Source organism: Stigmatopora nigra, chromosome 5, assembly GCF_051989575.1.
Source record: "Stigmatopora nigra isolate UIUO_SnigA chromosome 5, RoL_Snig_1.1, whole genome shotgun sequence".
In the NCBI taxonomy this organism is placed as follows: Eukaryota; Metazoa; Chordata; class Actinopteri; order Syngnathiformes; family Syngnathidae; genus Stigmatopora; species Stigmatopora nigra.
In genome coordinates this window covers 9,773,590-9,795,955 of record NC_135512.1, presented here as the reverse complement: position 1 = coordinate 9,795,955, position 22,366 = coordinate 9,773,590, and the positions used below count along the sequence as shown (strand labels likewise).

General features: G+C 35.1%; 1 protein-coding gene across 8 annotated transcripts in view; it reads left to right on the top strand.

Moving 5' to 3' along the window:
• The first annotated feature begins 297 nt into the window (after nucleotides 1–297).
• Nucleotides 298–22,366, top strand: part of mfsd8l1 (major facilitator superfamily domain containing 8-like 1) — a 74,372-nt gene continuing 52,303 nt past the window's right edge. For 6 of the 8 annotated variants that reach the window (XR_013326401.1, XR_013326400.1, XR_013326399.1 and 3 more), the window contains exons 1-12: nucleotides 298–687; nucleotides 1,484–1,669; nucleotides 1,776–1,838; nucleotides 2,715–2,834; nucleotides 3,194–3,273; nucleotides 3,513–3,855; nucleotides 4,266–4,339; nucleotides 4,488–4,701; nucleotides 5,224–5,346; nucleotides 6,036–6,166; nucleotides 6,308–6,395; nucleotides 7,563–7,644. Coding sequence is in view for 1 of the 8 variants with exons in the window: in XM_077717392.1 (XP_077573518.1) it covers nucleotides 612–687; nucleotides 1,484–1,669; nucleotides 1,776–1,838; nucleotides 2,715–2,834; nucleotides 3,194–3,273; nucleotides 3,513–3,855; nucleotides 4,266–4,339; nucleotides 4,488–4,701; nucleotides 5,224–5,346; nucleotides 6,036–6,166; nucleotides 6,308–6,385 (1,488 nt within the window). In the remaining 7 variants the exon portion in view is untranslated. Of the gene's footprint in view, nucleotides 688–1,483; nucleotides 1,670–1,775; nucleotides 1,839–2,714; nucleotides 2,835–3,193; nucleotides 3,274–3,512; nucleotides 3,856–4,265; nucleotides 4,340–4,487; nucleotides 4,702–5,223; nucleotides 5,347–6,035; nucleotides 6,167–6,307; nucleotides 6,401–7,562; nucleotides 12,020–22,366 lie in introns of those variants that run through there. The other 2 variants (XR_013326404.1, XM_077717392.1) reach the window with 2 other exon arrangements.

Sequence of the window (22,366 nt, the reverse complement as noted above, 5' to 3'; positions counted from 1 at the left end):
TGGAATTATTTGAATATATGTAGTATTCTTGCAATTCCCGAGCCTTTGTCTTGACCAGGATCGCGGGGGTGCTGGAGCCACCCCAGCCAACAAAATAATGTGAAATAGGCGGGGCACACCCAGAGCACAAGGCGAGGAACAATAATGACCGCACAGAATCATACATTGGAAACAATTTTGAGTTATAAATCAACTTATCAGGCAATAATATGGAAATTATAAAAGAGGAAGGATAAATTGCAACACGCTGCATTCCGGTCAGTTTGGAGGTGAATTCGTGTATGTGATTGGTCGAGATGTAACAGGATACTCGGAAGTGATGTAATCAGGATTAAAACGCGCTGGCGACTCCCGGGAGTTTATTCCACCTTTTCGCACTTCACATCAGGTGTCAATACTGCTTTTAGGATTGCATATAACAAGACCGATCTTTCAGAAGTATAACAGCGAATAACAGAATGAGATGTTTGCTTAAAGTGTGCATGCAGTGGCGGTGTTAGGGCACATGGACACGCCTTTAGATTGCCATTCACTGCGGTGTTTTGCTAACATTTGAATTTTCCCACGGAATGATGCGGGTGAACAATAATCGTTCATAGAAGCCGTTCATCATGGATTATGGACGGAAAAAGAAGTTGACATTTTTCACCATTGGCCTTATATTTCTTTTGAGCGGCGTGGAATATGGTAAGCATCTCTGAGAAAATAATACTTTGTGACGTGAGTTTGTGCCTACCAAATACTTTAATTATTAGACCTCCATGTTGCATTAAAATTGGTATTTTTCGCAATATCGATTAGAAATAGATGATCTTTTGAACATATTTCCCCTTAAGGCTCTTTCTTTTATTTTATGATCTTTTTATAAACATTAGATACAGCCAATATGGGATTCTGTTTGAAAACACTGTCAATTGTGTACATTTCCATCAATTAAAGTGACCCGTGATGTACTTACTATCATCAATTATTATACTTTTGAATTACACACCAGAGAATAGGACTCGATTCCACCATGTAATGTAATCTGCATAGGAAAATGTTTGTCATAAAGAAGTTATGGTGACATAAACCATGTGACAGCTGTTTAGGAGTTTTTTTTATCTGCTCTGTATACATTTAGTCCATTTTGTGCACAACATATGCATGTAGGTCAAATCACCACATTGATAATTATTTCATAATGTGCGAGTGGTATGGACTTAAGCAACTCCTCTTTAAATATCCCTGTGGACAGGTCAGGGGTCAGAGGTGCAGCCAAGTTTCCCATACTCGGTGTGACCAAATAGAGCAGAAGAAAAGTTATTTTTGGGTTTAAAAATCATTGCTAAATTGTGCTCTTTTCATTATGTTATCTTGATGGGGGGAAAAATGTGATTGTCTGAATGAACGTTATCAATTGTCATTCACAGAATAAATGAAATTTCTCGAACCCCAGTTGCTTTGAAATAATAGTTTGAAAATCTGTTTTTTGTTGTCCCAGCTGTGATACTCCCCACTATATGGAAGTATTTGCAAACGTTGGAGGCACCGTCGTACTTTCTTGGTTTGACCCTATCTGCATTCAGTCTCAGTGGCCTTCTGTCAGGACCACTGTTTGGCCACTTGTCCGACAGAACGCGAACCACCAAGAAGATAATCTTGTTTGCCAACTTTTTTGAGATTGTGGGTGAGTTCATACATACCTCTTGTGAAATCAGCTCAGTGACTTGAACTCCTGAAATGTAAAAGAAATAAATCTCACACCAAACGTTTCATTTCTTTTGACTTTTTAGGGAACTTCATGTATTTCATGGGCTTTTCTAAATGGCTCCTTCTGTCAAGCAGACTGGTGGCAGGTGAGGCCTCATGATGTGTTAACATCACTTATTTTCTCTCACACTCACTTACACTCTGTCCAAATTATAAAATGAAAATATCAGGGTAAAGGTGTATTAATTGAGAATACAAATGTCCCAATGAATGTTTTAAAATGAGCAAATACTGTAAATACTTTTACATGTTATTTAAAAGTAATCACTTTTTTTTCTACAAGCACAGTGCCCTTTAAGATGAAAAATGTGAATTATTACCAACAACTGGCCATAAAGACAAAGTGTATCTACAAAAAAATGAAGATGAAAAAATGATAATTCAAAATCTGTAAAAATTTTGGTTCATCCAGGTGGGTTCGAAAACGTACTCACACTTTTTCCCTCGCTTTTGAGCTAAATCCGAAGCCCTGCACATATATTCAAGTACTTTACTATTATTATATATATTATATTATTATATACTGTACAACTTATGTCCCTTTCAAATACAAATGCAAGTTGCTCAGTTAGTGTTTTCTCACCCTTCTGGTTTTACAGGTTTTATTCAACTAAAGCCTAAAGAGCAGTTGGTAGTAGTCCAATTTTCAACTAAATGTCTGCAAACCAAAAAAATACAAAAAACTTTTTAGGCTCAAGCAAGAAGTCTATTGTTTTTAAACTGTGGGCCCCCAAAAATAATTAGGGTAGTCGCAATTTAAAAAAATGAAGTCATATTTACACTCAATTAGTAAGTTTTATCCAAATCTTTAAAAAAACATCAGTTATTATGACTGCAACTTCCATTTTATATATTTTTTTGTCACATGATTTTGCTGCATTCATCGTCACAAATCCAATATTCTCTATTTTTGTTCCAAAACATTGAGTCATGTAGATTTGTGTTGGACATGTTCTATTCAGGCATTGGCACAGGGGCTGGATCTTCAATCTTTGGTTTCCTGACCAGAAGCACAGCCCCAGAAGATCGGTCTGCTGTGTTCGCTGCTGCTATGGTATGTCGACAAGTGGGCCTTCTAATTGGTGAGTGGTCCCTCTTTACAAAGTGAATTAAGCCGTGAACAATTACACTATCAAATAATGCATTCTATGATTTTGTTATTTGTAGTTTCTTGGGTTCTGTAGTAGGAATTGGGTTTTGTTAATGTTATTACTGAACCACGACAGAATATTAGGGCCAATCGAGGAAAGGATGAAAATAGAACTATGTGAATAATGTTAGAAAATAGATGGACGGGGAAAAAAACCTTTGTTTGAATGCTTGTAATCATAATATTTTTACTTTTGAAATGTACTTCTCCCGTTTCAACAAAAAGATAATCTTATTTTAATTTACTGATCTTACATCTGACTACCACATTTTGTTTGTACTTTTGATACAGGTCCTGCATTTAACATTTTCTTGAGACTGTGTGATTTCAAACTGGGTCCCTTTGTGGTCAATACATTCACCGCACCAGGGGTAAGGAGTCAATCTGTCAAATGAATGCATCTTGTTTCAATTTAACATCATCTAATTACTATGAGTGTTCCAACTATTTATTTTAAATGATTTAATCACAACACAAATGAAGGGAGTAATTTTTGGCAATTGGTTGGTTGTACATAAAGCCCTCAAATCTATAATTTGTAGTAATTACTACTTTTACTCCGTTTTTTTTTCATGCCAATTTAGTATAACCTTTCATTTTCTTCCTCTAGTTATTCATGTGTTTATTGTGGATTCTCCTTCAATTTGCTGTGGTCTTCATGTACTGGGATCTCCCTCCTGTGGAGAGGGGAAAGAAGACTAGTAATACAGAGAATGAACATGGGATCGAGGAAGAGGAAGAGGAAGGAGATAATGAAGCAGATGATGAAGTAAAGCCATTAATGCGATCCCATGAGCTGGCTGGTTCTTACGGCTCTCTGGTTGCCGCTGATTCACACAAGAATCACACAGCTGCTACACCTGATGGTACCTCGAATGAAATTACTCCATATTCGGAGGCACCCGTCTCCCCCGAGGCCTCCAGTCCCTTTAAGAACTTCAGTCCCACAAGAGGTGTGTTTGAACGCCATTAATTTATTTATGATAAGTGAAACTGAAATATAGAATTTCAAAACTTTCATAAATGTTACATATACATTGTAGAACTAAATTGAAAAATAAAAGGTATTTTGAGAAGGAATGTAAATTTATACTATTAAAAAATGCTGACAATGTTTTACACTTAATGTGGCGGTTTACAAAATGATTAATTCAAATTCATTTTAAATAGTAATCCACTTTATCTCTTAATCAGCCTTGAATATATTGAAAATGTTGAAGAGAATGTGGAACAACAGGAGTTAACTGCTTTATTTCCCCTCTTATAAAGTAAAGTCGATATTCATGTGTTTTAATTAACTTCACAAAATTCTCACAGTCAATACCTTCTTTGACCTTGGTCTCTTGTAACTGTAACTCTGCAGAGTTCCTCAGAGAAGAAGTGGTTGTACTGCTGGCTGCTCAATTCATCACTCTCTTTAATCAGACAGCGTTGGAGGTAAAGGACATAAATTCAATAAAATACATCTCATTTTCATAACATTATAATGAGCATGCATTGGCTTCTAACTCTCTGTTTACCTCTTAAGCCCTAAAAAAAACACTGTTGACTGTCCATTAAAAACAATGCACGTCTTGTTCCCCAGACAATGGTGACACCACTGACCCAAAAGTACTTCAACTACGGAGAGTTGGAGAACAGCCTCATGTACTGTCTCTGCGGTGTAGAAGTGATTGCTGGATTCCTGTTTGTGCGATGGCTGAGCAGGCGTTTTGCTGAGCGAGTGATTCTTGCTGTCGGCCTTAGCATTTGCAACATTTCCTGTGTCTGGTGCCTCATCTTCCTGGCAAATCCACTAGGTCAGTTTTTATTCTGGGTTGTGTCAACATTTTGTCATTTGCAAGGAATTTATTACCTTCTAATTAAAACAAAAAATACAGACTCAATTCATCAGGCAGTAAAGGAGGTAGAGTAGTACCTGAATTCATTAAAATCTGTCTCATCTTCACGTTATAATGAACACGCTTTGGTTTCTAATTGGCTTTTAAGATCCTAAGATTCTTTCTATATATTCTCTAAATAAAAAACCAAAAACACCAGTATTATTTAAAGTTTTTAATGTTATTTCTATAGCCCAAAGTTGTTTGAGTCTATGTCATACAATTCTATGATCCGCCATGTGTGTAATTTACATGTTCTCCCTGTGATTGTGTCTGAATTCCTCTCACATCCTAAAAAACATGCACAGTATGCATTTTGACCACTACAAGTTGTCTATAGGCATGAGTATGGCTGAAAATGTTATTCCTATCTTTTTTTTCATAAATTATTTAAAAATGTGCCTGTGTTACCATAACCTATTCTGGTTTGTTTTCATCCAGGTGATTTCCCATGGCAGCTGACAGAGTTTGTGATAGGTGTATTTCTGCAAGTTCTGGGTCTGCCATTTGTAGCTGTGGCCCAGGTTTCACTCTTCTCCAAAGTCACTTCTGAAAAAACACAAGGTAAAAAGATGTGTAGCTGAAGACAAAAAAATTCATTTTTTCCCCTCCCACATGGGAAATTAATGAACAGAGAGTTTTTATCCATTTAAATTGTATATCCTCGGATCAGTTTGCGATTGTGGATGTGGATAAGACACTGATGCATGATGTCGTAGTACAATTTCTTGAGGATGTCTATTGAGCAGTCCAGGCTATAGTCTGACTTTTACCCAATATTGACTACGACAGGTTTCTGCTTAGCTGTCATCTTGAATGAGATAGGAAAGGATGCATTTGAACCTAAGGTCTCTTCTGTTTAACAAAATGCAGCAGCATAAGAATTGAACCTTTAACCTCATTCTGCTTCATATTCCTCTTTTATCATTCTTTTAAAAATATATCTATTCCTTCCCCTTTCTCAAGTTCCCCATGTATTCTACATTCCTAGAAAAAAAAACGTTAAATTGGCTGAGCAGTAAAACATAACTGAAAAAACATGATGGAAAATACAGTCCTTCACAAGAAGACCTTAAATCACATAAACAGTGTATTCCATTTCATCATGTTTGTATTTTTTAGGTTAGAAAATTTTATCTAAATTACTACTGACAATCTTTGTTAACTTAGAGCTTGTTCTACGGCTATTTTAATTGGCCCATAGCACAAAATTGCTTATTCTAATCAGTACATATGTGTTGCTGGCTTGGCAGGTTTCAGTCAAGGTGTGCGTCGCTCAGTCGGAGGTCTTGCAACTATTCTGGGCCCGCTGTGGGCTGGTGGCCTCACTGACAACATGTATATTATGATGGGGGTGATGATGGTGCTGCTAGTGCTGCTAACGGTAAGCAACATACAAGAAAACTAAAAGAAGCACAAACACAGATATTACAATGTTTCCATAGACATGATGGGACAAAAGATTGTTGTTAATTATATATTTTTAACGACAAAGCTTGGATGGGGCTCTTTATTTTTTCTTTAGATGATGCTTGCCTTCTCTTACAAGCGACTGGTTGAACCTTCTCGAGAGGAAGAAGCGGAGAGTGGAGACAGCTGTTGATATATAACTGGTGAGGTGAATAACATTAATTTACCAATCCTTTTAATCCAAAAATATGTATTTCAATTATTTTAGTAAGATTTTTTTAATGGTATTACAATTTGCCATAATTAATTCTAGCAAAATTGTTGGCCAGTGAAATTTATATTGCATTTCATCTAATAGAAAAATCCACAATGGGGAATGATATAACTTGAAACCAATGAGATGGAATTTATTCCAAATGAAATTTGACAATATGTATTGAGAAAGAACACCCCTTGGCAAGTCACATTAGTTTGATATACCGGTATTAAAAAACAAAAAGAGAGATTGTCACATTTTAATACCCTAATATTTATTGCAAACACCCCAAAAACATCACAATGTCATTTTTTTTCTCCAATATACTTCAGTCATAGTGGTCAAATTGAGGCATCACAAGTCTTGCCGTTGACCTTAATTATCTCACAGGATGATAAAAAAAAGACCCCCACATCTGTTGTTTCGATCTTAACTCCATGCCATGAATTCTTTAGCTGGAGGATGTTCCAAATGATTCTTAATAGAGTTGCGGTCAGTGAATGATAGGAGAGTAACATAAAATTTTCCCCTTTACGACCACGCATGTTGTACTGTTTAGAAAAATCTGAGGTAAATATGAACTTCCTGATAATTTGGTTTGCTCATCTCTTGCCCAAAGTCAGCTACTCATTCCTTAAATTAGAAAGATCTGAAAACCTTGAACTCATTGGGAGAGCTAGGCAAATTCCATCATCTTCATAATACTATATTAATATATTAGACCAATTAAAAGCAAGGACTTATTTTCATGTAAATATTTTCATGTGTCAGTTATTTTGCCAGTTTCAAGACATTTCAGGAATCATTGTTTATTTATTTATTGGCAAAAGGCTTACCAGCAGGTTTTCCCAGTCCCTCTTTATATGTATAGTTTAAATGTGAAGATGACTTGTATCTGAGCAGTACATTTATTTAACACATATTCATCTGTATCTGCTTGTCTGAGTAAATCAGTCTGTAACTTGCAACCGGACCATAATTATCTGGGATAGGTTCCAATACTTCAGCAACATTTGTGAGATTTAGTACACATAATAGATGGCTGCACGCTCACCTTCAGCCAGAGCAATGTGGAAATTTTCCTTTTATTTATTTGGACATCTTTACCCCACAGGTGAAGATGAAAGGACTGTTTGGGGAAGATTTACTACATTTCCCATGGAAATACAGAATCCAACCGAATGTGTGTTCCAGAGGTGACCATTTTTATTTTTTTTATATGAATTATTGTTTGAAAAATAACACTAAATTATGGGAGCGCATATAAGACGGTGAATACTGAAAAAAAAGTTCTGGTTATGGTGTAGTTCTTATATTTACCACTTGAGAGCAGACTTTGACTTCAAAAGGGGATGACAATAGAGCTTTTATTGGGCAAAATATTGAGAAGGGAGATTTATTTATTTGTGAGGAGAGCCACTTCAATGTTGAGTTACTATAAATGTATTATTACATTCATATAAATGCCAAAGAACATTTTATTTTCCAAAAATAACCACAAAATATATCAAGAAAAGAGATTTTAGCCCAAATTTATTTTGTGAATAGTAATTATGAACGACGATTCAATTTTGGTACTTTCATTATATCACTACAAAAAATCACAACTAAAAGTTTTTTTAATTGAAATGAAAAGCTTTAAATGATTAAATTTTCATATTAGTGCATAATTTCACCTTATTCGAAATTAGTCATTAAAGAATATTGAACTAACACTAATACATGCAGTCATAACAAAATTATTTCTAATGTAAAATTACTTTTTTTTCTGTTTAATGAAATCTACAAGCATGCACACTATTTTAAAATCCATTATATAAATGTAGTATAATAGTCACTGCTATTAACTTTAGGGAGCTGTCTACTAAATTAATATTCTATACATATCCATTCATAAAAAAAGCATTTTTATGTGATTGCCTCATACAACAGAAGTGCGTGTTTTAATAATTGTCAAACGTCACATCGGATGAATCCACTGGGGGTCAATAATGTGTCGAGATGAAAATGAGTGATAAGTTGAAGGTTTTTTGGTCCATGATGACACGTAGCCCGCCCGATGACGTGGTGGCGAGGGGTTGTGGCTACAATCATGAACTCCGGTTGAACTTGGTTTATGTGGGGCGTTACAGACTCTTAAAATGTCACAAGGCCAGATATAGAGATATTTTGAGCTTTTACTTCTTCTGTCTATCCCCTTGCCCACCTCAAAGTGTCGCCCCCCCAACCAGAACCCCACATACACAAAGTCCAATCCCACTCAGCCTGCAGCGGGAATCTGACCGAACAGCGACCCTGCATATCAGGGTCAGAGGTTTACAACACGTCAAGTGTCATATCAACAGTAGTCGGGGTATGTTTGGTTCCTTGTTTCGAGCCAATCATAGAGATGGTTTGAGGCATATAAGGCCAGGATCGACAATGACAACAGACGTGAACTTTTGTTGAACTCCGTTTTTTCTCTTGAAAGGGGCATTGAGGGCAAGTAGAGTTTAGTAGAGCTTACATTTTACCGGTATTATTATTATTATTTTTATTTTTTGGTGTGTGTATGCCTTCTTGGCTTCATTAATGGTTTGACAGGGATAAATGTGATGTACTACGATACTGTTGGGTGACTCCCGCATCGCCATTTTGAGATTTTCCCCTCCATCTTTTGCCACTGCAATGCCACATGCACCCAGTCAGAAGTTATGTTAGAAGATGCACTTTACAATGCTCTCATGACAAAAACCGAGATGAATAGTAAATAGAAGTATACTTTAAACCGCTGGCACGACAATCTCAGGCCTGTAAATTATTTACTTGTGCTTTCTTGTCACACTTTCTTTTTTTTTTTTTTTTGCAAATGTGTTTCATTGCACATTCAAATCAAAATAGTGGCACTGACAGAAAACTGTGAAAGAGTGGAAGTGTCCTCAAGAAAAGCCACTCTTTAATGCGTTTAAATAAATAAAACATGTGTCACGTCGAAGAGACAAGGCATCTAAAAAACACTAGGTTTATGGGCTTTGAAAGCTTGAATCCGAACAGTGGCAGAATTAAGTCTGCGTAGTGACTTTTTGAATAATCGGAAATAGAGTAAAACAAATATAGTCAGTGTTTTGTGTGAGAAATTCTGGAATTTATTCAAATGCACTAAGTGTCAGGTTTAGTTGCTCTAAAGGGGGATACACCATTTATTTTGGTTAATCTAAGCGATGTTTTTTCCCCCCCCCTGACTTCGATTCACTAGAACTGTTGTGTAATGGCTTGTTTAAAATTGAATGAATAATTTAGGTTTATGCAGCTTACTGCTAAGAATGAGTCTAATTCAAACTGCTTACTTTATTACAAGAAATATAAGACATGCAAAAGGTTTTTTCCGCCCCCCCCTTTTTAAAATATATATTTTTTTGCTCAATGGACTCTTCACAAAAGGACAAAACTTCCCCTAAAAATACTTACTAGGGTTAAAAAAGTAAACATCCATTTTTATTTTTAAAGACAGAGATGTTTAGTGACTAAGCTACTTGTTTGGTTATACATTATTCTGGCAACAGGGCAATTACTTTTTTCCTTGTCACTCCCGCCATTAAAGATTAATTATTTTAATAAATAATGTATTGTTGGCGCTTGCTACAAGAGATGCAAAACAAAACACAAAATGGAAAAATGGAAAACAACTCGCGTTTGAAACATTTTTGTTACTCAGTTAATCATGTGGGTAAATTATGTCAATGCAATTACAATATATATTTTTGTGTATGGTATGTTTTTTAAATTAAATGTAAATTTCTCTATATTTGTAGCTCTTCGTCAATGTGTGTGTCAGTTTAAATGATGTAGTGGAAAATTGTGCAATGCAAACCTGTGATTGGATTGTGTTTTATTTTTTAATTTCTTATTAAACAGTGTCATTGATTAATTGAAATTAACATAGCATATATAGTTTTGCGTGTGTACTTTTTATAATCTAATCCAGCTATAGCATGTTTTTTAGATCCATTATAAGATGCAATATACTGTATATACTATAATTTTATTTCAAATTATAACAATAGGTATTTCTAGGTTAATTTATTGTGTAATCCCTTATAAATCTGTGTTGTCCTTTATTTATTTATTTTTATTGGCAATCAAACCAATCCTGGATCGTTCCTTAATTGTATTTTCAGATCACAATCAAACCATAAAAATGCCAAAACAATTGCTGATATTTTATTACTGTTATTACTTTATTATTAGATATGTAAAACATACACACAACAATGAAATAATGCTTAAATCATAAATACAGTATGTCATATGACTTGAGTTAGATTTTTTTTTTTTTTTGGTCCAGTTAATACAATGTACAATGTTTTTTAAGCAAGCCTTTGTAAAAACGCTTGTTAGCAATCAGAACAAATCGTCCGAGACATTTGCACTCAGTGCTTCATGCGTAATTTCACAATGTTTGAAAGAGGAAAGTAAAAGCATTGATGTTGAAGTGATTTGCCTGGAGTCTACAATCCACATGTGGTCTTCCTTGTGGACATACACACAAATTGAAAACTATTTGATTGGACAGGCATTTCATATGTATTGTAAATAGGCTAATATTCCCATATTATTAATATTCCTGTATGAAACAACAGGCACTCTCACATTTTTGGGGGGTTGTTTTGGACAACAATTTAAGAACATGGAGTCAGTTTTTTTCTATCAATATTTCTTGCCACAAACAAAGCTATAGTAGAAAATCTAATTCAAAACGGTTTAACTTGCTTCAGTATTATTTCTTTAAATAATTTAAGCAACTTTCAAAAACTCCACATTCTTTTCAAATATACACTATTCAAGCAGTATTTTTAGTAGTGTTCTTGGCTAAAAAATAATCCTTTCTTTAATTTGGTCCCAGTCTGTGAACATATATTCAGTATGACTTAAGATAAACAAAATTTCACAGCCACTAAGACTCTGTTTGATCTTCTCTCCTCAGTTTTCCAAGGGAAATGTTGTTTAGTCTGATTGGCATATTTCTGTCTTTGTTTGAACCCCTGTGACACCTTTTTTAATTTAGAAGTGACCATTGAACTTTCAGCCTGCCAATATATGTGTCCACTTTGAACCATAGCACAGATTACCAGCCCATCTGTATCACCAGAGCCAGGCAGCGTTAAGCCGATGGGAGCCCTGCTCAGCAAGGCACCGGCACATTTGTTAACCCCGATTAACGTGACGTGTCATTCAATAGAGGGAACAGTGTGAAAATCAAGCCAGTGTCATGACCTAGTGCCCTTCCACTGAACCGAGTAAGAATTGGGCAAACTTGGGGAGGGATGATGAGAGCAGAAGTGTGGAATAAAATGCAAAAAGAATAGAGCAAGTGTTGATGGCACTCCCCACTACTGAATACCCATGGAAAAAATAAATTATAGTTATCTATGAAGTGGAGCTATAAATGCTGGTGGAGCTATAAAAAAACAAAAGTGTCAGTAGCAATATAGTTTTCAGCAATAAAACATAAATTGGGACTTACAGTGCTGGGATGATGGTAGCACCACATGGAAGGTCCAGCTCAAGCAATTAAACATTCTCCAACTATTAAAATTAGGTTATCATTAAGTAGTGGATGGTGATGACTTTTTCCTGTATTGCATTCATTAGGTTGATGATTTAGTGACTTTATATTTCAATAAAACCCCGATCACAAGGCAGAATACATTTTATTTCATCGACTTGGCTTGTAAAATCATATTTCTTCCATTGTTTAATATGAAATTGTGAAATAATGCAAATTTATTAGATCTGTAGAGTTTAAACTATGAGGTAGCATTTATATTTATTTTACTGATTTTTTTATAGTAATGGAACTCCATTATTTTCCTTTTTTCATTTTTTTGGACTATAATAAGTATCCAATGACAAATTCTCACATCATTTTCACACAAAAATGCTATATCTCTTCATCATTATGATATAAAACTTCTCCTGCGTGTTTAATTTTTGCTGCTTGAGCTCTAATTTCAATTGTCAGTGCATCATGCCAAGAAATCAATATGAATATAAAATAAGCACAACACAAAAAAACATTTACTACTTACATCAACTATTTAATGAGCGTCTTCTAAAATCGTATTACTGCTTACAAATACATGCATGTATTTATTGTGTTTAACACGCTACATAGCGGATCAAGGATTTTGTTGTGGTGTATTTAGACAATAATACACTTCACATTTACCGACACCAATTAACGGCGAGAAAATTACATGTCTAACCTCCTTACAAACACAGCAGGGCTTCTTTCTATCTCAGCTCCAGGGCCTCATTTTCCTTTGGTTACTCTAATAATGGCGTGTTTATAGCAATATGAGTTGAGTCGAGATCAACTCTGTCCTCTTTGTACTGCACGCATGCTCATGAGCATCCCGCTGAGAAACCTTTGAATCCACAATATCCTGTCTGATTGATTAGCATATTTTACAGACTGGTCCTTTTTTGCTTACTATGTTCACATTAAAATAGGTCACAATAATAAAAGAGGAGAATTAAAATAAATAAATAAACTAATAATATTGGCACTTTAATGGGTATGGCATTAACTACAGAATAAGGAAATTTGTGGCTTTACAATGTATAATGAAGACATCTTATTACAACTAATGTGTCAATAAAAATCTCCGCAATCACTCATTAGAGATGATTTCTTTATGAGGACAATTTCTGCAAAATAACACAGGCACTAAATAATCTGATTTAAAGCCTCTGCATTAAAATCGAACCCAAATTTTAGGGAAAATAATCGCTGTAACAGTTCATACGAACATCTTTTTGAAGTCTTACTGTTGAAGTACTAATCTCAATGTAACTATATTTAGAATCATTAGATTTCATTTGATAATTTTGTAGCACGAATTGGCCTGTATTAGTGTATTGTCACTCATTTTACGCTGCGTAATGTCATGTTGTCTCAGAAATGGAGGACAGAACACAAACTTACACAGTATACACATTTCAAAACCAGATGAGGTTTTTCTCATGGGTGTGTCTGAAATGTAATCCGTTATACAGTAGCGTTGCATACATGGAGTCAAAAATGTCTTACACTAATCTTACTTTTTGCACTCTTTTAACCTACAAGTGTGATCGCACCCTAAGCTCAACGCCAAACAGGCCATTAGACCTCTCATGAAGGCCCACCCGTATTGTGAGAATGTTGACAACTATGTGGGTGCAATGTAGGGTAGGAGAGAAAGACATGTGAATGAGGCAGTAGGAGGGTTGAGTGCATGTTAGCATTACAAAGCGCTGACCCAAACATAAGTGCAGTGGACAGTAGCAGTTTGATTTGATGGGGCAGTGCTGTGTTGTTAAATCACTCATTAAATCCAATTAGGGGGCGGTAGACCAAGGCAGACTATTTGAAGAGAGCATACGGCGCTGAAGTTTGAGTTTCTCGCCAAGTACCTTGATCTCAAATGAGCGAGTGATTATTAGTAATACACTTTTTTTTTCATATTTATTGAAATGAATGCCTTTTTTTTGCCATTATTCAAGTACGTACAATGAGATTTAAAGCTTTACCATGAAGTGCACACATAAATAAGTAGTCATATAAAAAATGTATATACAAATTCAAGTATCAAAGTGAAAGATGAAATTTGTAGTAACTTCGAAGTCTAACAGCATTCCTTATTCATGTGCATTTGGCAGTGTTATTGTATTTTACATAAGCAGTGGCAGTACTTAATTGAGTCTAGATTACGTCCTCTTAGGTGCAAAATTCGAGTTGAGTATTGTGACGGCTCTTGGGAAGAAACTGGCAATGAGTCTGTTTGTTTTGGCTGGTATATTCCTGCAGCGCCTGCCAGAGGGCAGCAGGTGGAAGAGGTGGAAGCTGGGATGTGAAACCCAAAAAAGCTCATCTTGTTCATTATGTGTTTTGACTTTGTTTGGCCAGAGGTAGACTTTTGGATCTTGTTGCTTGGAGCATATTTAGAAGCTGCTCACATTTTTTTGGCTTGACTATGATGTGGATGGACTACTCTGAAGGACTACCTAATTCCTGGTTTATACCAAGTATGTGTGGGAATGTTCTGTATCAATGCAATTTGCAATTATTTCAATCTTTTCATTCTCTATACAATGCATAATAATTAAAGTGAGCAAGAGCCTATTCCAGCTTTCTTTGGCTAACAGGCAGGTTATACAACCTTGAGTAGTTGGCCAGTCGATTGCAGTACACTTAAAGTACTACGTAGAAAAACGCACATTCATAACTACTGACAATTTAGAGTCTTTAATTAGCCAGACATATGTTAACAAGATCATAAATTCATGAATAGCTTGGCAATTTTCCAACGCATATGTATTCTTTGGCCTTCCACTACACCAAAACTATGGCATCAAGAATCACTGTCAGTCATGGTTGGCTGAAACGGAAGTCTGTTTTTTTCATTATTGATTGATGGGGGGTCTGAAAAGTGTGTATAGTTTTGGTCTTATGCTATGACTGGGTCAACTAGGACTATAGAAGCGGTGCTACATTGAAGTGTAAAAGAGCTGGCCAACTTGTGAAATGCAAATGTGTAATCATACTAATTAATGTCTGCTCAAATTATAGGACACTAGTTTTTACCACCTCGTGGCCAAAAGACAGTTATACCCACACAGTGAAAAGACAAATGGCATATACATAATTAGAAAACACAGTTTTAGTTTTCCATGGCCTTTCAATAACCTCTCCCTAAGGCAGTTTAAAAAAGACCAGACCTTTTCAGCTCCAGACCCTAATTATAAAATTGGCTTCTCACAACCTTAAAAATGATACATAGAACCAAATTCTTGTCATAACATCATTTAATTTATTGAGTAAAAAAAGAGAAAATTAATAAAAAGAAATACTAAGCCCATTCTGATCATTATGGAAAAAAAATCAACAACAAAAATAAAAAAATCTTATTTTTATGGGTCATGCTTTTTACTGATAAACTTTGGGACAGTAAAAACGCCAAACAGATATGTTTGTTGTCTGCTGTGGAATTATTATTTAATAGTTGGATTACTTTTACGTTTTTATTTCCTGGGAAGTCTGCGTACATATTTTATTTAAGGCACTACAAATGCAATATTGAAGAAAGTCCTGAACCACTTCATTTAAAAATAATAATGTCATTTTTTTGGCGGAAAACTTTCACTTCTGTATTATTCGATAAAAAATGTCTAAAGTTTCATAATTCATAATGGTTCTCCATCACTCTTGTTTGGAAAAGGAGTAGAAGTGAATGAATGAATAAATTAATCATAATGCCCTTCCTTTTACCTTCAGGTTTGAAGCTGATTATGTATTCAGTCGTGGAATTATAATAAAAAAGAAACTAAGTTTTAGAAATAAAATTAAAAAGAAAACAAATATCATTATCATTTATGTTTGCAGTCTCTTTATCTGCTTAAGAAGATAATTCACCATTTCTGTAGAACAAATTTAATTCCTTCACAGTCACAAGGAATTCTGCTATTCACGTACATATTTAATTAATATTTATCCTCGTCCTATTTCTTTGTATTATTTTTTTCTATCAAGACGGCTCAAAACAATTTTAGTCCACTTTATTGTTTTCGCAAAGCGCAACATTTAATATCAGCCATATCTGACATTTCTAACTGTCCGATGCTAACCGTAAATTTAGTTTGTTTCTTTTTTTATGTATTGCTTTGCTATGAAATAATAAAACAATGACAATTATAGTAATCTTAATATTTAATGTTGTTGTAATAATAATAATAATAATTATAACAATTACTATATTCATTCCTGTTGTAATTGAAAGTATATATCAATAGTACTTCTATTTTTTCTCCAAATTACCAAAGTAAACACACATTTGCTTTATGAAGTCCTGGTTGCGACGTTACTTGCCTTATACCTTTTATTTTTACTCCAAATTCAAGTTGCCATTTTCATATACAAAACACATAAAAAAAATTGCAAATGGATAATTTGTACTGAATTAGTTATTTTTCATTTACTTGATACAGATACCTATAATTGATGCAAAACTATCATGAAGTGAATATTCAATTTTGATATTAATGTATTTTCTAAATAAAAAAGATAATCTCTAGTAGCAGTCACAAACCTATTCTGCAAGAGGATGCTATTCGTCTTAAGCATTTGCGAAATAATTTTAATGTATCATTAGTAAAGCAAAATATTTTGTTTTATGTACCATGGTCAAGTTAATTTTGAACATTGGAAACTACAAGCTATTAATAGATATTTATTTCATTTGGTGTCACACAAGTACAAGCTCATGAGAGTATTTTGGCGCAAACACAAGCAGTAGTCACCAAATACTTGTGAACAAATCCGATTGTTATTTGTCTATGTCATTTGACCAATTTAAATTTGGAAACTATATCCTCTAGTATAATCCTGAAGCCGGTTGGAGGTACCAGTAGAGACATAATGTAGTGGCTTTAATACATTAATTTATACCCTTGTGTGCTTCTTTTTGGGTTCACCAATAAAGTCGTTAAGGCTTCTGGAGTTACAGCAAAAGTCAACTGCGCTCCCACCCAGGACATTTTCTCAGCCCAATTCCAATGCCTGGATCTTGTTCTTGACACACTGCTGGCTATGCTTAAATATGTCGTCGTTGCTACAGAGAGACAGAAATGCCAAATCTCATTCGCAATAAAAATAATGGGGGCAAGAAAATCTTAACATCATGTTTACCTTGACGCCTCTGTGTTCTGTAGAAAGAAAACAGAGTGGGGGATGTTGGGGTTTTGTGGGCAATTTAAGAACAATTTTATCCATGGATTCACTATGGACTAAATACAGGATTGAGTCTCATTATCCCTGCTGTAGGAATTGCGGCCAAGAAGGCTGCCGAAAGGCAGTGCCCCATTTTTTGTTTTGTTTTCTTCTCCACCACTATGCCTGTTTTCTCTTCAGTCTTGGCTTATACTAAGCATGCTCATTAGCCTCTTGTGTGCCTTCTCCTCCATCACTCCCATGTTGCTGCTGGACATATGCATGTCATGACACTAAAAGCAATGATATACTTTGACGTGCTGGGCACAGCTGTTTTCTGTTCTATGGAGCAGAAATAAATGCAAGCTTGGTACACAAATAGTATTGCATGACTTAGATAGGTCAAACTCAGGGCTGACATCAATTCTCCACTTCTACACTCATTTTAGTTTATCGTGGTTAATGGAGACCGGGACCACCCGCAATAAGTGAATTTCCGCATAGCAGGGATGCCCCTTCTAAAAATGCTTAATTCGAATTTAATTTTTATTTATTAATTTATGTATTTATTTATATATATATATTTTTACCCCCCTGTATACAGTACACCATATAGAATATGGGTAGAGAGAGTGAAATTCATGTTATAACAAAAAAAAACTAAAATATGTTGTCTCAAAGTAATATTTGTATTTTTCTTTCCGAAAAAAAACTGTGAAGCTCTGAATCCGCGGTGGCTGAACCGCGAGGTAGCGAGGGAACACTGTATTCAGTGTAAATGAGTAAATATACATATATATAGATGTATATATATATAGTTCCTCACATACATGTAGTCTGGTTGAAAACCCTAAATATCCCCTTGGTATGAGCGTGAATGGTTGTCCATCTCCTTGTGCCCTGTGATTGGCTGGCCATACTTAGCTGCTATATGCTCTAGCACCCCTGTGACGCTGGTGAAGATAAGTGGTTCAGAAAATGAATGAATGAATGAAACAAAAAAGTGTATTGAAAAAAAAATATATCTGAATTTTGATTAGTGCGGTTAGAATTACACTCTTTGTACGTATTACTATACATTGCACACTGTTCATCCAAATATATCTAAATCTAAATATATCTCCATTTAAATTTTAGCTTTCAACAAAAAGACAACACATGATTTACTGGAACCACACAAAGTGATGTGGTGGAAATCTGACACCTGTGGTGTGTAGATAATGAATACTTTACTATAATTTGTAGGGTTTCATACGATTATATTTTGTTCTACTGCATTATAGTGAGCCACAAGGCATCCATATTTTGTTATGGATTCTTGACTGACAAAATGGTAATCTGGGTTTTACAAAATCTGTCTGAGCCCCAGATCCATTGTCTAAGATTCTGAATGAGAGGATATAATACATAGCTTCCAAATGTAAACACTGTCCAAATGCACACATATTCTGGCACACTCAGATACACTCTTTTGTGTCATTTCTGTGAACACATACAAATTTCAACATTTCATTTTTTTAAAGCAAATTGGAAGTCGTTTTAAATTCATGAAAAATCAATTATATACTAGACAGGGTGATGCCCCAAAATATAAAATCAAATAAACAATCAGGCACTAATTTGGCTAAGCATCATTGCTGTTATTTTTTGGCATAAAAAGACTGCACAGCTACAACTACTGCACATTTATTTTAGGACATCATACAATATATTTATATTAATTAAAAATAAACTGATAACTAATAAACGCCCATCCAAATTTGGGGCTTGTCCCTTTATTTAATCTCCTTATATTAATTGATGGCAAATTAGACATCATTTGTATAATGAAATTGTTAAACATCACATTTAAAAGTAACACTGATTAATTTTTGTGCATTGCCACACTGGTGCCATGTTTGTCTGTTAAAGAAATGTACATATTGATACTTGACATTCATATTGTGATTTAAATCAAAAACTGTAAATAGGGGCGATAGGGGTGGCCCGGCGGCTGAGTAGTTAGCGTGTCGGCCTCACAGTGGGAATCCTGGGTTCAAATCCATGTCGGTCCACCTGTGTGGAGTTTGCATGTTCTCCCTGGGCCTGCGTGGGTTTTCTTTGGGAACTCCGGTTTCTTTCCACATTCCAAAGTTATGCATTGTAGGATGATTGGACACTCTAAATTGTCCCTAGGTATGGGTGTGAGTGTGCATGGTTGTCCGTCTCCTTGTGCTCTGCGATGAGCTGTCCACCGATTCAGGTTGTCCCCTGCCTGTTGCCTGCCGGGATAGGCTCCAGCACCCCCTGTAACCCTAATGAGGATAAAGCTGTTCAGAAATTGAAAAAATGAAATGAAAACTGAAAATAGGGAGTGAGTAGTCTACTTTATTTACATACAGATGTGTTTTAATATGGTTCAATGACAATCAGTACTCAAAAACAATAAGACCAAATACAAAGTGTAAAAAAAAGTCTTTTTTAATCCTATATAATTATTTTTCATGGGGCCTCATCTGCGTCTATTTCAGTACACTCCAGACACTCAATCCTGAACCCAAATGGTGGCTCTTCCAAACAAGACAGTTCACATCCGCCATGTGTTATATTCCTTATAAAAGAAGCTTATATACAACAACTCAGACATCATGAACTCTGAACGACACGGGGTTCATATTGAGGTCGCAGGTTGAAATTAGCTAAAAGAGCTGAAAACTGACTACTATGTATTTATAATGGTCCATGTATGCATATATTTTCAACACAAGGAGGCAGTAGTTCACCTTAGTTTAGGTGCTGATGTAGTAGTGTTGGGTAGTGATAAAATGATGAGAGAGGGAGAGAGAGCTGATGACCTTCTGATGAACTGCAAATCTTTTGGGAGCTCAGCTTGACTTTGTCGAGCGGTAAATGCCAAAGAACATTGACAAAGATGCCGCTGTGTGCATTACTCTTTAACATCATCTGTTATAAGTTTTAAAATGTGTGTATTTAGTTTCTTATTATATTTCATGCTTGTAAAATTGGATCTTTCCTGTTTTGAACAGAAAATGGTTTCCAATCATAATAGCAATCGTGTGTATATAATCTAAAAAACATTTCTACATCATGTTAGGCCCATTTCTTCAATCATTAAGCTTTTAAACAAAGCACACAAAGACTCAGAAATGTGTTCGGTATAATTGATTTGTTTGAGTTTATAAAATATTTAGCGAAAAACTGATTTTTACATTGTAGTAAACATATTCTATATTGTACATCCAAGGTTTAGTAAAATGTTTAGCTTTTTATGTCAGCTGAATAAAAAGAAAATACTAAAAATGTCCCAAAACACGATCATAATTTGACGGAAAATAATTAGGCCATTTATGCCAAAAGTTTAAAAACTCTACTTAATCTAAATTCTCATCTAATTTTAATTCAGTAATGCAAACTCACACAGAAATATTGCTAAAACGATGTAATTTTGTTTCTCTAATAAATTGTTATATTGTTAAATAAATATTATTTTTTTTATTTATTTTTGTCTTATATTCTCAGACCTTCGTAACACAATTGACAGTAGAATGTAATAATAATAAATAACATTCAATATCTAATGGAGTAGAATTTCTTACTTTCGCAACAATTACATTTCAACATTAAACCTAAAATATGAAGATAAAACAAAAGTACTGCTTACATTACAAAATAACTCCATTTTGGTAAAGGAGCCACATCAAAATGAATAAATGTTGCTCAAGTTACATATCCCCGTTTTAGCCGTGTATTATGTCTTATCACGGTGTCCATCCGTGGTATTGTAAAAAAACTACTACTACTCGAAAATAAAAAAAACTGTTGTAATTAATGAACAAAAATGATGATTGAAAGTGGTGCCAATTCTTACAACTATAATTCTTAATTACTACTTCTATATCCTAAGGCAAAGTTGTGAGTTTTATATGTAATCCTGGAGGTGGCTACTCCATATTGAAATGTCTTTTTCATGGAAAAAGACATGAGACAATTAGTTTTGTTTCCATTTTTATGTATTTTCCTACCCCTCAACCATTTTTGTGTCTGTCTTTTCTCTAGCACTTTTCTCCATTGTTTAACCAAAAAACAAGGATCTAAGGCTTGATTTTTAATAATTGCTCTCAGATTCTTAGGTTTGGATGGGTACCATATTGTACTCCAAAGTGCTGTACAAATCTGCACAAAATGAGGCTCTTAGAATCCAAGTGTGTCAAGCTGTTTGGCCCACCATCAGAGTGCTAGGCCTGCAATCACGCACATTGCTGCATGGCCCGGCTGGCTTTAGTGTGCATACGCATGACAGGTTTCACATGAAAGCCAAAATGTGGTCAGTGAATCTTCTACTCATGGGTTGTTAGCCCCATTGCAGAAAAAGAAGAGGTCATCGGTGTTGTCTGAGGTGTCAGGGAACGAACTGATGAGAAAGGGCTGAGCCAGTTGGTCTGCTTGCCTTATTTTCAGCTTTTATGCCACCTGAAAACTCATTTCCTTTTGTTTTTGTCTGGCTAAAAACTTGATGGTGATTGGCTTTCATTTCGGAACACACACGTAAATGTTGTTGTTTTGAAAAAAAAAATACAAACAAAAGTAATGAATACATTTTTAAAATCAACAAATTATTTTGGTGAGCTAAAGCATATTTAGTTATTTATTTGTTGTATTAAACAACATTTGTGGAAATATATGACCATTTTACTAAAGTTAAGTTACTTTGAAGCCATCAAATATTCGGAATCCCATCTAACACACAAGCAAACTCCATACAAGGCATAGTTAAAAGAACGTTACAGGAACTTTTATTTATTTTTGAAATCTTTATTGTCAATTTACTGCGCCATTCTCCAGTCCTGGGACACCCAATCAAATTTACCCTGTCAGATAGAGAGGAGCCAAATTGTCGTATAGGGGGCCCTTAACTCATGGAAAAGAATCTCCAGAGATGTGTCTCCACTTGTCGCCACCCCTTTACCCCACTTTTTTTTATTTCACATAATCCCAGTAAGAAACCGAATAGAGGAAGAAAGGCAACATGTGACACCCAAAGACGTTACAATAACAGAATGGAAACCAAGCAGCCTGATATACCAAAACCCTTTCATAAGCTGGGGCATGAAGGGAGGCTTTGGAACAAGTGACAGGACTGGCGTTTATGTGCATTTGTGTGCATGGACAGCACACAAGTTGCACTCATGGGT